Below are 18,124 nucleotides of genomic sequence, written 5' to 3' on the forward strand. Positions count from 1 at the left end.
CTGAGCTGCACCCTGCCCATAGCCCTCCATACCCCTCCTATCCATGTACCTGTCCAAATTCTTCTTAAATGTTAAAATTGAGACCGGCAGTTTCAGCTGGCAGTTTGTTCCACACTCCCACCATTCTCTGTGTGAAGAAGTTCCCCCAAACATTTCTCCTTTCACACTTAACCCATGTACTCTGGTTTGTATCTCACTCAGTGGAAAAAGCCTACCTATATTTACTCAGTCTATATGCTCCAGGGAATAAAGTCCTAACCTGTTTAACCTTTCCTTGTAACTCAGTTCCTGAAGACCAGGCAACATCCTAGTAAATCTTCTCTGCTCTCTTTCATTCTTATTGATATCTTTCCTATAGTTTGGTGACCAAATCTGCACACAATACTCCAAGTTTGACCTCACCAAATTTTAAGTCAAAGTCTTGACATACCAACTCTTGTAATCAATACTTTGATTTATGAAGGCCATTATACCAAAAACTCTTTGTAGAACCCAATCTACCTATGATGCCACTTTCAGGGAATTATGTATCTGTGTTCCCAGATCCCTCTGCTCTCCTGCACTCATCAGTGCCCTACTGTTGACATGCATGTCCTTTCTTGGTTTGTCCTTCCAAAATGCAACACCTAGATAGAAAATAACTTTTGTCAGTAACCATTATGCAATTAGAATCGTACAGGAACAAGCCCTTTTTCCCATGTGTCTATCATGCACACAATGTCCAAATGAGGCAAAAACTTTGCCGTTTGAACTTGACATATATCTCTGCATCCCTTCATAGTTTTATGAAGTCATAGAATTCCTCATTTGGCACAACATTCCTCAAGAGTGAAAGAGGTACTTCTGCCCCATATAAAACTGAGTTAAATTTCATGATAGGTAAGTCAAGATTTCACTGATTGGCTGAACAGCTTGTTCCTGGATTTCCAAGGCAGCGAGTTAACATTTGACCCCAATATCTTGTGAGAAAGAAGAGGTTTTGGTGTACTAAAATGAATGAATGACAGTAAGTTCGTGATAGGTTGTATTTTGAATGCACACATTAAGTGACAGCAGATATGGAAAATTGGGCCAACTTTTTAAATAAGTCAAAGTATTGTTTTAAAAATGCATTTCACCAGTTTATTTTTAAAATTCCCAAAATTGTCTTAACAGCATTTAAGTGGCTCCAGGTGAATTTACAGCTGCAGTTAGACAAGCATAAAGTTTGTCAGCACATATGCTTATATGATTCAGAAAATATAGCTTGAGGGTATAATTTATTTCCCAGCAGTTGTAATTGACTTTGCTATAATCAGGAATATAAGTAATATGCCAATTTTCAAGACAACGGTTTTGGTATCACATTTATGTTTGAATATATTTCATTCATGCATCCACCAACAACTGTACACATCATTTCCTGGTGGCACAATCATCTGAACATGCTCAGATGAATTCAGAAAATTTCAATTCAGAAAAAAATGACTTTCTCAGAGATTATATTTACATGCAATTACATGGAATTACATTGTATACAGAGAAGGAGACTACCTGTACTAACTTGGGTTGATTATTGTTTATACCCAACCACTATTTGTATGAAGGGCTTAGGCCCAAAACATTGGTTATATATCTTTACCTCCTGTGGACAGTGCAAGACCTGCTGAGTTTCTCCATCGCTTCTGTGTTTTTACTACAATCACAACGTTTGCGGACTTTCGTGGGTCATTCTACTATTTGTTGGAGTTACTCCATACGAGCTGCCTCCCATGATCCTTTCAGCAATTTTTGACCATTTACACTCCTAATTTTCTTTGGGGTGGAGGGGGGGGGGAGTTTCTCTCAACTATTTTCACAGTAACAAGATTCACATTGCAATCAGGTGTTTATTAGTTAGTGATGATATTGTGCTTGGATATATCTCCAAGACAAGGATCCATTATAAAAATGCTATGCTTCTCAATTCTTTGTAAGATCATTTGGACTCATCAGCCATTGCCTACAATCATAGAAGCATTATACTGGTGTAGGGGCAACTTTCTTTGAAATTATGTAAATCAGTTTCTTCATTAATTTTCTTTCCTTGCGGAAGAAGCTGACTCTTGTTGGATTATGCTTCACGTGTATCAGAGCTCACTAAAAGCTTGCATCAGCTACCATCATTCATGGACTACACAAAACTATCAAGGAGTTGTAGAGTTCTCATTGACAGTTTTTTGTTTTGCAGCTTAAAAAAAGAATTAATCAGTGGAGATCCATGGGACTCATTAGTAACCTTCTTGCATTTGCAATAAAAATGCATGAATCAGGGGGCACAAAGAGGAAGGCTGGATGGTTGGTATTGAGGAGGAGCTTGAGAGTGCAAAAAGGTCAGAGTCAAACTTTATTGTCAGAGTTAATATATGACATCACATATCACCCTGGGATTCTTTTTCCTACAGAAAATAAATATTCAACAATCAATGTGTAAAGTAGTCGTCCTTAAATAAGTCTCTGATTGGGTTTGTTGTTTAGAAGTCTGGTGGAGGAATGGCAATTGTTCCTGAACCTGGTGGTACAAGTCTTGTAACTGTTATACCTTTTTCCTGATGGCAGCAGCAAGAACAAAGCATGTCCTGGGTAGCGTGGATCCTCTGATGCTGCTCTCCAATGGCAGTGTTCCATGCAGATTTTCTCGATGGTGGGGAGGGTTTTTCCCGTGATGTACTGGGCTGTGTCCACTATCTTTTGCAGAGCTTTCCACTCTGAAGTATTGGTGCCCCCTGATGCAGGCCGTGATGCAACCATTCACTACACTTTCTACTACATATCTGTAGAAGTTTGCTAAGTCTGTCAATGTAATGTCAAACCTCCCCAGAATCCTGAGAAAGTAGAGGCACTGACATACTTTCTTAACAATGAAATTTGTGTGTTTGGTCCAGAGAAGGTTCTCCAAGATGATGACTCCTAGGAATTTAAATTTGCTCATCTCCTCCACCACTGATCCCCCATTGATCAGTGGATCATACACATCTGGTTTTCCCCTCCTAAAGTACACAATCATCTCTTTGGTTTTGGTGACATTGGTGTACTCATTCACCCAGGTTTTCAATCTCTCTCCTGTATTCATCACCCTGTTACCATGGTATCATCAGCAAATTTGTAGATGGTGTTATTGACACACCAAGTCATAGTCATAAAGTAACTAGAGCAGAGGGCTAACATCGCAGCCCTGTGGTGCTCTGGTACCAATGGAGATTGTGAAGGAGATGTTCTTACTAATCCTCACTAATTGGGGTCCGGAAGGGAGGAAATCCAGGATCCAATTACACAGTTGGGTATTGAGACCAGGTCTTGGAGTTTGCTGATCAGTTTTAAGGGGATGATGGTTTTGAATGCTGAGCTGTAATCAATAAAGAGCATCTTGATGTATGCATCTTTGCTGTCCAGGTGTTCCCAAACTTTGTGTAGAGCCAGTGAGATGGCAAATTGGTACAAATCCATGTCACCACTCAGACAAAACCTGATATACTTCAACCACCAGCACCTCAAAACATTTCATCACTGTGGATGTGAGTATAGGACGGTGAATCGTAGGGCCCTGAGAAGTGTGGTAGAACAGAGGGATCTGGGAATACAGATACATAATTTCCTGAAAGTGGCATCACAGGTGGATATGGTTGTAAAGAAAGCTTTTGGCATAATGGCCTTCATAAATCAAATTATTGTGTATAGGAACTGGGATGTTATGGTAAAGTTGAATAAGACATTGGTGAGGTCAAAATTGGAGTATTGTGTGCAGTTTTGGTCACTTAACTACAGGAAAGAGATCAATAAGGTATAAAGATTGCAGAGAAGATTTACGAGGACATCATGAACTGAGTTAAAGGGAAAGGTCAAACAGGTTAGGACTTTATTCCTTGGAGAGTAGAAGATTTGATGGAGGTATTTAAAATTATGAGGGGAGTAATCAGATTAAATATAGATAGGCTATTTCTACTTAGTTGAGAAACCAACCGAAGGACATGGGTTAAGAGTGAAAAGGGTAAAGTTTAGGCAGAACTTCTTCACACAGTGGGAATGTGGAACAAGCTGCCAGTTGGTGGTGAATGCAGGCTCAATTTTAACATTTAAGAAGAATTTGGACAGGTACATGGATGGCAGAAGTATGGAGGGCTATGAACTGGGTGCAGGGGTAGTGGGACTAGGCAAAAAAAAATGGTTTGGCACAGACTAGAAGGGCCAAAGGGGTCTGTTTCTGTGTGATTGGAGGGGGGGGGGCATTGGTGGGGGGCATTGGTGGGGGGGTGAGGGAATTGTTGACATTTCAGGGTTGAAATTTCACCAAAAGTCATGATGAAGGAAATGGTTACAAATGTTGACAATACCTTCCCCCACCACCCCCCCCCCCACCCCCATTGATGCTCCTGAACCCAATGAGTTCCCTCCAGCATTTTATTTGCTCCAGATTCCAGCATTGCAGTCTCTTGTGACGTCCCCCGATCAAGTTGCACATGACTTGGATACCCAGCAGAAATTCACACTATAGCAGGTGCACAATTCTGGAGAGATTATTTGAAACAGTCCTTATGAACCCTGCAAAGACAGGCCTCAGTTTAACACCTCATCTAGTAGCTGACACTTCCAAAACAATAGCAAGCCTTTTTATTGGACAAGCATGGAACCCGAGATTTTTATGGTCAAAATTTTGCAAAAGCATTGTCTGAATTAAAAGTTAAAAAGCTGCTAATGCTGTAACCTGAACTAAAATCCAGAAAAAAGAAACTACAGAAAGTACTGGAAACATTCAACAGGTTAGGCAACCTCTGATCAGAAGCAGAGTACAATTTCAGGTGGAGAACCTTTGTCACAATTACTGAGAGCGTTATCACCAAGTTATTCCTTCTTTTCCAGATTGCAGTCATTATTCCACACCTCCTGCCCACCCCTTTCACTTAAATTAAGATCAAATGAAGTGTATGCTCAATAGCAAGAGTCTGGAAGAACCGATCAACCTTCTGGTCCAAATAATGTTTCAAGGTTGCTGCACAAGTTGATAGGATAGTTAAGAAGGCCGATGGGATGCTGGGCTTCATGAATCGGGAATTTAGTTCAAGAGTCAAGAGGTCATGTTGCAACTCTACAAATTTCTGGTGAGACCACACTTAGAGTATTGTGTTCCGTTCTAACCACCTCATTATAGCAAGGATGTAGAAGCTATGGAGAGAGTGCAGAGGAGATTTACCTGGATGTTGCCTGGAATGGAAAAGTAAGTCTTATGAGGCAAGTTTAACAGAGCTAAGACTTTTCTCTTTGGAGCGAAGAAGGATGACCTAATAGAGGTCTACAAGATTCTGAGAGTAGGGTGGAGAGCCAGCGCCTATTTTCCAGGACAGGAATAGCAAACACCAGAGGACATCTGTACAAAGTGAAGGGAGGAAAGTTTAAGGGAGACATCGGGGGTAAGTTTTTACACAGAGTTGTGGGTGCCTGGAATGCCTTGCCAAGGGTGATGGTGGAGGTTGAAACATTATGACATTTAAGAGACTCTTAGACAGGCACATGGATGAAAGAAAAATAGAGGGTTATGAGGTAGGAAGAGGTTGGTTTTTTTTTTGGTAGAAATATGTAGGTCAGCACCACATCAAGGGTTGAAGGGACCAGACTGTGCTGTGGTTTTTAATGTTCTATGTTTTTGGGCACAGATATGATTGACACCTGTTTGAAACAGATGGGTACCACACCCTGCCAGAATAAGATGTTGAAAATATCTAGGAATAAATTGGCAAGTTGGTCAGCCCAGGTTTTCTGTGCTCAACCGGTTACTTTATCCGGACTGGATGCTCTCCTTGGATTCACTTTCCTGAAGGCAGCCTGCATGTCATCCTTAAATAGTGACAGTAGAAGATCATCAGGGTGTGTTTCTTTTTCATCACACATCTTACTGACCAATTCTCTAAAAACAAAAGCCAAGACTTTTTATTAGGCTGTATTTTAATGGAAATGAAATAATAGTTCAGTATAGAATAGAAAGATAACATGTGAGGAGAATGTACCATAGGAAATATTAGCCATTTCTATCAAGTATAGGCAATGACATAAAGATTTCAGTGAATAGACTCTGAGACACATGTTATTTTTCAATCCCTTATAGAATTGGCCATTTCTTTACATAGGCATTGAGCTATAATTGTTCCATTCATCCACCAAAAAATGGTGCTTTCTACATCTCCCCATTTTATCTCATTTCCCATCACTATTGTTACTTAACATACATCCTCAATAAATGCAGGTATAAACTATGAAATAATTAGCAATAACTCTTTGTGAAGAATGAGGAAGCTTATGGCCATTGACTGATTAACAGGAATGCCGCATTGATTGACAGCATTTACACTAGTCTATAATATTGATATTTAATTATCTCACAGAATACAATGGCTACTCTTTACCTTGTTCTTCATTTCACATCAGGAATTGTCCCTCAGCAAGCACTGCCAAAAAAAAAACTGCTCGAGTAACTGGAATGTTCAAAGTAAGTTGAGTATTTTTGTGGGGTAGTGTAGGACATTCCCCTCCCGCCCACCACAACACTCTTTTATTCGGACGCTTGCCGGCATTTTCTCATGCTTTGATGAAGGACTTGAGCCTGAAATGTCAGATAAATATCTTTTACCTTTGCTACATAAAGGACACTGTTTGACCTGCTGAGCTTCTCCGGGAGTTTTGTGTTTTTACACTCACTTGGGAGTATTGTGAGCAGTTTTGGGCTCCTCATTTAAGAAAGGATGTGCTGACATTGAAGAGGGTGCAGAGGAGGTTCACAAAGATGATTCAGGGAATGAAAAGATTATCATGTGAGGAGCCTGTAGTCGTTGAAATTTAGGAGAGTGTGGGGGAGATTTCATCCAAGCATTTTTAATGTTGAAAGACATGGACAGAGATATAGATAGATTGTTTCCTATGGTGGGAGAGTCTAGGACAAGAGGGCACTTCCTGATGGGGAGACCTCATGCAGTCTGGATCGGAAACAGGACCTCCAAGACTATCGTGCTGAGCACGGGGGACCCCCAGGTTTGCTTAGTCCACTGCTGTGTACTCATGATTGTGCAGCCAAAAACACCTCGAACCACATCATCAAATACACTGACAACACGACAGTGATGGGCCTTATCAGTAAGAATGAGGAGGCAGCGTACAGAGATGAAGAGCAGGCACTAATAATCTGGTGCAGAGCAAGCAACTTGTATCTGAATGTTAAAAAAAAGATTGCTGTCGACTTCAGGAGGAGATCACGCTCCCCTGATCATTGACGGTGTAATGTTGAGGTCGTCAAGAGTATCAAGTTCCTTGGCATGCGTCTGGCAGAGAACCTCAGCTGCTTCCTTAACACCAGCTCAATAGCCAAGAAAGCCCAGCACCGCCTCTACTTTCTATGTTCTACTGAGGATATATTGAAAGCATCCTGAGCAACTGTATCACCACCTGGTTTGAAAATTGTTCTACCTTAGACTGCATGACCCTGCAGAGGATAATGAAGTCAGCAGAAAAGACCATTAGGGAACTTCTTTCCAGCATAAAGGCATCTACTACACTCAATGCAGACAGAAAGCAATAAATATTGTGAAGCACTCGGACCCTTACATCCAGAGTGGGAAACAACTTTTCCCCCCCAAGCCATCAGGCTCCTGAACTCCTAGGACAGATGTGGATAGTACACTATGTTCAGTGTATACATCTTAATACCTTAATATTTTAATGTGTTAACTGCTTCCCTAACTTTATATCTTTGTAACATGGCCCTGTAGAAACACTATTTCATCCTACCATGGTATGAACGACAAATAAAGTTGACTTGACCACTTCAGGATTGAAGAGTATCCACTTAGAACACAGATGTGGAGCTATTTCTTTAGCCAAAAGGTAGTGAATCTGTGGAATTTGTTGCACAGGCATTTGTGGAGGCCAGGTTATTGGGTGTATTGAAGGCAGAGATTGTTAGGTTCTTGATTAGCTAGAGCATCAAAGGTTATGGAGAGAAGGCCAGGCAGTGGGGAAATTGATCAGTTCATGCTTAAATGTCAGGACAGACTTGGTGGGCAGAATAGCCTATTTCTGTCTCCATGCCCTGTGTCTTTTGGACATGATTTTGCTTTTTATTTTAAAAGACCTTTCAGTGAGAAAGATTGATGTCATTTGAATGTGGGATAGACAGATAATTTAAAAAAAATGTTCAATTGAAATTTAATTATTAACTTTATTTGCTTTACAAAATCTAAATCATATGCTATACATCCAATTAAGTGTTCTATGCAGGTCTAAATATTGTACAGAAATAAGCCCTTCGGCTTAGCCCTTGAAATAATCTTCTCATTAACAAACCTCTTGTCAACTGATAATTAGAAAATGGCGCCAATGACCCATGGTGTCTTTCTGCAGAATGCAGAGCCTCTTACTACATTTACTGTTAAATATTCACCTTCCGAGCTTGCATTGTGCACAGTATTTTTTTTGCACAACCAATATGTAGTAATTCTGCCTCGCCTGCAGGGTAAAGAATCTCGCGGTTGTATGTGATGTCATGTATGCACTCTGACAATAAATCTGAATCTAATTATTGGAGCTCTGAATTTATTGTGCAGTAAACAGAATTAGATTCTGAGGTGACTGAACTCTGGGCCTGATTTTTGTCAACATTAAAAACAAACTGAAAGATGCATTCAGTGGATTCTTGGGTTTGATCTTCATTGTGTCTTGGGGAACGACAATTATTTTTAACTTGAATTGTAGGTCACAGACAGTTTTAGAGTGGAAAAAGTATCAAACATTTTAGTTTCTCAAAGAAATAGGATGATACTGACTCAAAACCTGTTAAATTGGTTTAGTCAGAACCTTTTCCTGTAAAGCTTCATTTTCACATTTGGCCATAATTTCCTTGTCAGTACTCAAATTGATGGGCTAAGGGACTTTTGATACAGGGAATTGATCATAATTTAAAATACAAATACTGAAAATATGTAGAAAAAATGAAATATCTTGTTAAACATTTAAGAAAATGTTTTAATTTGTCCTACCTTTAATAACCAAATTTACAAGACAAACAGTAATTGATCGGTCTCGTTTAAAACCCAAATAGAAAACAATGAAGATGATTCATCATTTACTTTTAAATATTTTTTGTCAAACCAAAACATTGAATAACTCATTTGGTCAGGAATGTACTTTGATATGCTGGTGGTGTTTGCACTGGAATTATGACATTTCTCATCTATAGTCTTCATGAGATCAATGTGATGGGACATTTTGCTTGCTTTTTCTTTCAATTTTTTTTTTCAGGTTGCTTTGATTAAAGTTCATCTTGTAGGATTGGAGATGCATGCATCTGAGAATAAGTCGGCTTCATGAAGGACTATTGTGAATTGATGTAATGATTTGTCAGTCTTCACAATTGATAGATTTTAAAATTGCAGTTCATCGCAATTGAAATTCCAGAATAGCTAGATCTCTGTGGCCAGTTTTACATGAAAGAAGAACAGCGCGTGGTTTTAAACCAACCACCTTCACATTTCATTTTTCCTTTTGCCTCCAAGATCTGCTTGTACTGCACCCAGCATATACTGAGTATAGTTTAATTGCAATTTTGCTATTAGTTTCCATGAGTGTGCTTTTTCTTTTCTAAGAGTCTTTTTTCATGTTGCTCATGTTTCAAATTAGTAATCCAATAAAACTTCATGCTTTTGCATATGAAATGAAAATTAGTGGGGAAACTGCATGTGAAAAGACCTTGACAAAAGCCAGTTAATTGCAAATTCTCATTGAAGGGCAGTTGACTTGGTAATTATGATCCGGTCTGTCATAGTATAGCCTATGTTTATAATCATAAACTGATCCTTTAATCTGCGCAGAAGTCTTTGAAGTAATTAAGAGTCCATTAAACAGTTCTTTGGCTTGGTTTTTGTGCTTGATTTCGGTTTCTTTTTTTATAAAAAAGCATGTTAATGATAATGCTAAACAAATGCTGAAATCTTTACTCAGACTTCATGTCACTTAACATTTTGCAAATAAAGTGTTGCTGTACAAGTCTAATTGTATGCAGCTGTGCACGATGCATGTACCCTGCTTTGATATTGAACCTTTATGCAAACTAATAACTTAAATTTTCTTGTATCTCTGTTAGTTTCATATTGAGCTTAGCAGTTTTCATTTCATGAGTATTAGTTTGACATTGAGCTCTGTCTCCTCGCTTGCATTTTTCTTAAAATTGAAGTACTGTATTCCTTTTATTGAAAGATCAGCCTCAAATGAATTATTTCAGTGCACAGTTGATTTTTGTAGTTCCATTCAAATCCACTTGTGCCATAATAAAAACAGAGAATGTTGGAAATATTCAACCAGTTTGGTTGCATCTGTTGAGGAGAAACTGAGTTCATATTTTGGGTTGAAAGATGAAAATCTGCAGGCACTGTGATTGTAGTCAAAACACACCAAAATGCTGGAGGAACTCAGTGGTCCTTCAGCATCCATTTAAGAAAAAGAAACATGTATTGCCAACATTTCGGGCCTGAGCTCTTCTTCAAGGAATGAGCAGACTAGGCCAAGAGAAGGAAATATCAGATAATCTCAGAATTCAGACAATGCTGGCTGGGGGAGGAATCCAGACCAACAAAAGGTGTTAATTGGATATGATGTATGATAAGGGGAGAGGTGAGAATGTATCATGTCTGTGTGAAAAGAAACAGGGAGAGACAGAGCTGGGGGAAGGTGATGGGAAGAAGTGAGGGGTGGGTGGAGGGTTTTAACGAAAGTCAGAGATGTCGATACTATTGCTGTTAATCTGGTTGGATGGTATTCATTCGGAAGATGAGGTGTTGTTCCTCCAATTTGTGGGTGGTCTCATTCTGGCACTGCGTGAGACCATGGACTGACGTGTCAGCAAGGAAATGGGATGGAGAATTGAAATTGGTGGCCATTGGGGAGATCCACGCTATTGTGGCGGATAGAGCTGAGACGCTCAACAAAGTGATCTTCCAGTCTGCACCCAATCTCTCCGATGTAGAGGAGACCACAATGGGAGTACCAAATGCAGTAGATGACTCTTGCAGATTAACAAATGAAATGTTGCTTCACTTGGAAGGACTATTTTGGGCCCTGATTGATGGTGAGGGAGGAGGTGTGGGCGGAAATGGAGTAACTCCTGTGGTCACAGGTGTAGGAGGGAGGAGTGGACAAGGGAGTCATAGAGAGAAGGCAGGGAGAAAGAGGGGAATATGTGTTTAGTGGTGGGATCACATAGTAGGTGGTGGAAATGGCAGAAGAGGATGTGTTGGATATGGAGGCTGGTGAGGTGGTAGTTAAGAACATGGGTGCAGATGTGACAAAGACAGAGGAATTGAGAGAATGGAATGGAATTCTTACAGGGGAGAGGGTGGGAAGAGGTGTAGTTGAGGTAGCTGTGGGGGGAGTTGGTGGGTTTGTAGAAGATGTCTGTCGAGAGTTTGTCTCCTGAGATGGAGGCAGAGAGATCAAGGAAAGGGAGAGTGTTGCTAGAGATGGACGAAGTGAATATGAGGTCAAGGTGGGAGTTGGCAGCAGAGTGGGTGAAGTCAAGGAGCTCAGCGTGGATACATGAGGCAGTACCAAAATAGTCATCAACAAAGTGGAGGAAGAGTTGAAGGGCCTTGTCTGTTTAGGCTTGCTCCACGTTGCCAAAAAAAGACAGGCATAGCTGGGACCCATGCAGGTACCCATGGCTACCTGCTTGACCTGGAGAAAGTGGGATGTCAAAGGAGATCCTCTATCAGAACTGAGAAGAAGGGAAAAATAAATCGAGTCATGAAGTTGTGTGGGGGTGCCGGATGGGAAGATTATGCTAGGATAAAAGCTATCATGTCTTTATGGAAAAGATACAAAAAGAATTATCTGGTCAATTAACAAATAGGAGTAGTTAGAAATGAAGAACACAGACAAAATAATGTCAGAGTTGCCAAATGCAGAGCAGAAAGACTTGCTGGTCTTCTACTTCCAGAGAGGAAAAAAATAAGAAAAAGTAGAGAAAAATAAATAAACTGAACAATATCAAGGTGGATAACTGATGCAGACAGAGAATACAAATTACCTGAAGTTGTAGAACTCAATATTGATGCCAGAAGGCTGTAATTTGCCCATTTAGAAGATGGTGCTGTTCTTAAAACTTGCAGTTGGCCTTATTGTTACAGTGCCAACCCGTAGGTTAGTGTTGGTTGTAGAATACAAGTGGTAAGTAGTAGGAAGCTTGGGGTTTCTCCTGCAGGCTGAATGCAGGTACTCCACATATCAGTCACCCAATCTATGTCTGGTTTCTCGAGTGTTGACGAGTCCACTCTGTGAACATTGAGTGTTGTACTAGATTGAAAGAAGACCAAATGAGTCACAGCTTTATTTGGAAAGATTATTTGCATCCCTGGCAAGTGGGAAAAGAAGTAGTGAAATGACATGTCACATTGCTTTGGCGTGCAAAGAAAAATGCTTGAAAGAAGGGTTGGTGGGAACAGAATAATGGACCAGAGAGTCACAGAAGCAACAACACTCTGTGAAATGCTGAAAGGGGAAGATGTGTCTGAAGATGGAAGTACCTTCAAGGCAATGGAAGTTGCACACAATGGTCTGTTGAATCTGGAGGCTGCTGACCTCTTTCAAAGGCACCTGTACAGAAAGCCTCATCATAAATAAATATGATGGACATGATGGAACTGTATGATGCAGATGTGGCATGGTTAGCACAGCGCTGTTACAGCGCCATCGATCGGGACCGAGGTTCGAATCCTGCGCTGTATGTAAGGAGTCAGTACATTCTCCCCGTGTCTCCGTGGGTTTCCTCCGGGTGCTCCGGTTTCCTCCCACCATTCAAAATGGACCGGGGATTGTAGGTTAATTGGGTGGCACCGGCTTGTGGGCTGAAATGGCCTGTTATTGTCTAAGTGGGAAATGTGCAGCAGTTCCAGAGAAGAGCAAGCTGAGATCATGTTTCCAATTTGACAACCTAGCATCAGAATTGGTGAGGGCTGCAACATCTCTAAAAGTCAGATGAGGTGCTTGTTCACAAGCTATGTTGGAGTGGAAAAGAGACGGTCTGAAGGCCACAATCATCCTTGTGGATGGAACAGAGGAGCTTTGCTCTGTATTTAGTTTCTCACCATGTAGAGAAGACTAAATTATGAACACTGAATACAACACATTTAAATTTGATGTCCAAATTAATTGCTGCTTTGTTTAGGCCATTTAGGTCCCAAGATGGTAGGAAAGGAAGAATTATTTAAAAAGGCAGATGTTTCTCCTGCAGTTTCCCCTTGCTCTCTCCACTTCATAATAAATGAAAATTGCACATGGTGGAAATTTGAAACTAAAACACAAAAGTGCTGCAGAAGCACGACAACTGTCCATTTAATCGCTGTACCTGTATTATTTAATTCTTGTGCAGACATTCCCTTTGTTTCACACTTTTCCCTCCAGTATGTTCTCTGTCACTTAAACTAATTTGCCTTATCTCTTTCTCAGTTCTGAATAAAGGTTGATATTTCTTTTCACAGATGCAACCTGACCTGCTAAGTATTTTCAGCATTTTGTTGATATTCAATAATAGAACAGAATATTACAACACAGTACAGTACCTTCAGCCTACAATATTGTGCTGACCTATATAAGCCTACTCAACAAGCTAAACCTTCCCTACATCATCCATAACCCTCTATTGCATCCATGTGCCTTTCTACACGTCTTTTAAATGTCCCTACCGTACCAGCCTCCACCACCCCTAAAAATGTATTCCAGACATGCACAAAACCCTGTGTATTAATAAAACTTCACCTTGATGTCTCCCCTAAATTTTCTTCCCTTCAACTTGTACAAATATCTCTGGTGATTGCTGCTGTTGTCCCTATCTATGCCTCTCATAATCTTGTAGACTTCTATTAAGTCACCTCTCATCCTTTTTTGTTCCAAAGAGAAAAGCCCTAGCTCTGTAAACCATGCCTCAAAAGACACATTCTGTAATCCAGGCAACATGTTGGTAAATCTCCTCTGCACCCTCTCCATAGCTTCCACATTCTTCCTGCAATAAGGCAACCAGAACTGAACACAATATTCCAAGTATGGTCTAACGTGTTTTATTGAGCTCCAACGTTACCTCAGTCCTGAACTCTGTCCCCTGACTAATGAAGCCCAGCAAACCATTGACTTTCTTATCTAACTTATTACACAGCAACCTTGAAAGATCTATGAATTTGGACTCCCATATACTCTGTCCTCAAATTTGACCTTGCAAATTGCATCACTTCACACTTATATGGATTGAACTCCATCTGCCACTTTTCCACCTAATGCTGCATTCTGTCTATATCCTAACCTTCTACAATATCTCCAACACTTCCAACCTTCGTGTCAACTTCTACTTCTTTGTCCAAATCATTAATGAAAATTACAAAGACCAGCGGTCCCAGAACCAGGTAGATTGTGTTCCATCTCCTCCTATTCTCTACTTTCTGCAGGCAAGCTATTTCTGAATCCACACAGCCAAGTTCCATGGATCCCATGCCTCGTGACTTTCAGAATGGGTCCACCATGGGGGAATCTTATCAAATACCTTCTTAAAATCCACACAAACATCTACCTTCATTAATTTTCACTTGAAAAAACTCAATGAGGCTCGTGAGGCACAACTTAGCCCATGTGGACTATCCCTGATAAGACTATATTTCTCCAAGCGCTTGTAAATGTGGATTTTTATTATTTTTAGTGACAAAGTATAATATTGACCCAGGTCAAATTTATTCACAGTGTGAATACTGGTAATTTCAGGTCATTCACAGTGGATAATGGGGATTAATGACAGAATCAACAGGTTTTCATTTCCATCTCAAACCATTAACAATGTTTGGAATTTCTGATCATGTGTAGGTATGGCGAGAGTTTCCTGACAGACTGGTGGGATACCCTGGTCGACTACATTTATGGGACCATGATTTAAACAAATGGAAATATGAGTCAGAATGGACAAATGAGGTCTCGATGGTATTAACTGGAGCTGCCTTCTACCACAAGGTATAGTATATTTCAAAAATGCACTAAGATTAGAAATAATTTAGTTGTGAACATACAAAATTAACATTGGTTATCAAGAACTTCATACAATTCAATGCACTCCTTTAAAATACAAAATTGTTGATAACGTGAGAAAATTGTGGGCATGGACTGGATAGTTAGTCATTTTCCCAGGGCATGGTAGTCCAAAATTAGAGGGCACAGGTTTAAGATGAGAGGGAGAATTTTAAAGGAGATCCAAGTTTTTCCTTGCGGAAGATGCTAAATATCTCAAACAAGCTACCAGGTGGGGATGGTAAAGCCAGATACAATGTTTAAAAGGTATTTGGATGAGAACCTGGATAAGAAAGGCATAGAGACATTGAAGGGTATGGGCCTAGTGCAGTCAAATGGGATTAGCACATGATGGTCTGGCTTGTTTTTGTCAAGTCAAGTTTACTGTAATCTGATTTTACAAGTACATCCCGACGAAACGCAGATGCACAACCAGACATAACACACATACAGACAAGCAATACATAAGGAGGACAAGTATTTCATCTATATAAATAAATATTGTTTCATGAATATGAGATGATTAGTGTGAGAAGTTCCTTTCGTCGTTCAGCATTCTCACTGCCCGTGGGGCGAAGTTGTCCCTCAGCCTGTGGTCCTGGCTCTGATTCTCCTGTATCTCTTTTCCAACGGGATCAGCTGAAAGATGGTGGAAGGGGTCCTTAATGATTTTGCTCACCCTCTTCAGATCACGATCCCAGTAGATCACATCAATGGAGACTGAGGGGAGGGAGACTACAATGATCCTCTCTCCCAGTCTTATGGTCCTGTGAATTTATCTCTGATCCATTTCTCTGCAGCAACCGCACCACACGGTGATGCATCTGGCTAGGACAGCACATTTGTTCTGTGTTATTCATTGATCCCGTAAATTGTTGAATTAATTGTTGAAAGTGAATTGCAATTATTGTTGTTTTGAACAACTTATCAGGTATAAATTGAAATCCAAGTTAATTAGATGACAAATAAGAGAATGGTGAATTGTTGCAGTTATCCAGATGGAAGTGGACAGATATAATCTGTAGAATCCCTATGAGTATCACTGGATATGTTCGCTCAATATTACAGGCATTCAAAAATTGGAATATTCACATTTTTTGGACATGTTGTCAGAACACCTAATCCTTTGAACTGAATGAGGCAAGTGACAGTGAATTTACGTCTGAAAGGAAGAGTAAGGAGTCTTTCAGTTTTCCAGTCCAGTGAAAGAATGAATTAAAATTAGATTTTGAACTAAATCTTGATTTCAGTACTTTATGAACTTGACTGAGAGGGAAAAATGTATAGAACAGTATTGTTTTGAGTCTAGAATGAACATGAGGGAAATTCTTCAACTTCTTTCCTGAAGTGTAAAAATCTGCACCTGCAAGGTGTTTCACAACGAGTGCAAGACCGAGTCATACAAACCGGGACCAATGCCTGAAGAGGGCGCACAAAATCAGTGAACCGGTGCGGACTCGAAAGGCCAACATGGCCTGTTTCCGCTCCGTAAATGGTTATATGGTTAAGTACAAGTACAGAATTTCTGCCTTATCTTATCCAGACGTCCATTTTTGCTGTTTCAAAATTCTTAATCCATGCAGGGGAAAAGTCGTGAAAAGCTTCATATAATTTTAGAACCCATGTCTCAATTTTTTTGCCTCTTTAGCCCCTTTCACACCTGCAAGTGATCCCAGGAATTATTGGCCTTTAAAAGCAAAATCAGCTCAACGCCGGTGTCAGATGGCGTCATCTCATGCCGGGGATTGACGACCTCAATCCATAGTACAATTCCCGGCGTCTGCAGAGATTTAAGTGTGAAATTGTGGGATTGAAATGACCTAAGTTTTTGCAAGAGTGGAGGAACGTAAAGGAAGAAGATTAAAATGAGGGTATAAACTTTGCCGTAGGAAAGTCACGGCTGAAGATGGAGAGGAAATAAATAGCAAGAGAAGACAATTTTTAAACAGCATGGGAAAGTTGGTCGCGCGATGGCACACAATTTATAAAGACGTGAGGAAAAAACTGTGGCGGAACTGACTTCCCAAAATGCCATATGGCAGGGAAACCCCTCCATGAATGCTTCATGCATGCAGCCGTGCATACAGCCCTTTCCCTGCCTCACGGAATTTTCCCACATTGTATAAATTGTACGCGCTAGTGCTACCAACTTTCCCACCTTTTATAAATTATGCTCTATTATGCTACAAACTTTTCCACACACTATAAATTGTGCGCTAAAACGCTACCAATTTTCCCACCTATTGCTATTTATTCCTCTGTCCCTTATAAAGGTTTATATAGGTTGGCACAACAACAACAGGGGCTGAAGGGCTCATACTGTGCTGTACATAAAGCTTAATTATGTTATAATTAGGCATTATTAATTATGTTCAAATATAAGATCATAATACATTGATCAGGAATTAAGGCAGGTCCACCATTGCTCGATGCATCATGACATCACCGGTAGAAGGTAGAACTGTCCTAACCCTGGGGATGGCTCCTTGCAAATGCGAAACTATTCACTGTCCCAGTTAGTAGTGGTCAAGTGTGAAAAGCCAAACCCCCATTCCTATCCCAGGACACTGAATGGCCAATTTAGTGGGATGCAAGTGTTAAAAGGGCTTATGATGCATACAAATTTTGCCAAAGGTCATTCTGCAGATTTTACTGGTTAAAATTCATTGAAAAGCCGGATGCTTTCATTCTTTATTATATTTTTCTTTGTCCCACCCACAATCCCTTTTTACTATTTAGCTATGATTATCTTTCCCCGTGTCTGTTCATTTTTCTTTTGGCATTTTCATTTTTTTAATTACATTTCTAAATTTATTTTATCTGTAGCATTAATTTTATGTTGCTAGATTGAAAGATAGTATTTATCATGATGAATTTAAATTATCTCTCATGTACGTGGACAATCATGAACAATCATGAAGGAGCTGGGGGGAGCAAAATTTCTGGTTGTTTCAAATGATCAGACCTTGGTTTTCCAAGGATTTCATAGCTCATTTTTTAAAATTGTATAACAATGTATTTATGTAGTCCATTT

The 18,124-nt window shown here is 40.0% G+C and overlaps 1 protein-coding gene across 6 annotated transcripts in view; it reads left to right on the forward strand.

The window, feature by feature from the left end:
- The window catches only part of ext2 (exostosin glycosyltransferase 2), a 154,612-nt gene that overhangs the window by 115,128 nt on the left and 21,360 nt on the right, over positions 1–18,124 (forward strand). For all 6 annotated transcript variants that reach the window (XM_069905395.1, XM_069905385.1, XM_069905361.1 and 3 more), the window contains one exon: positions 14,893–15,036. In XM_069905395.1, coding sequence (XP_069761496.1) covers positions 14,893–15,036 — 144 coding nt within the window. The remainder of the gene's footprint in view (positions 1–14,892; positions 15,037–18,124) is intronic.

Source organism: Narcine bancroftii, chromosome 1 (genome assembly GCF_036971445.1).
Source record: "Narcine bancroftii isolate sNarBan1 chromosome 1, sNarBan1.hap1, whole genome shotgun sequence".
NCBI lineage: Eukaryota > Metazoa > Chordata > Chondrichthyes > Torpediniformes > Narcinidae > Narcine > Narcine bancroftii.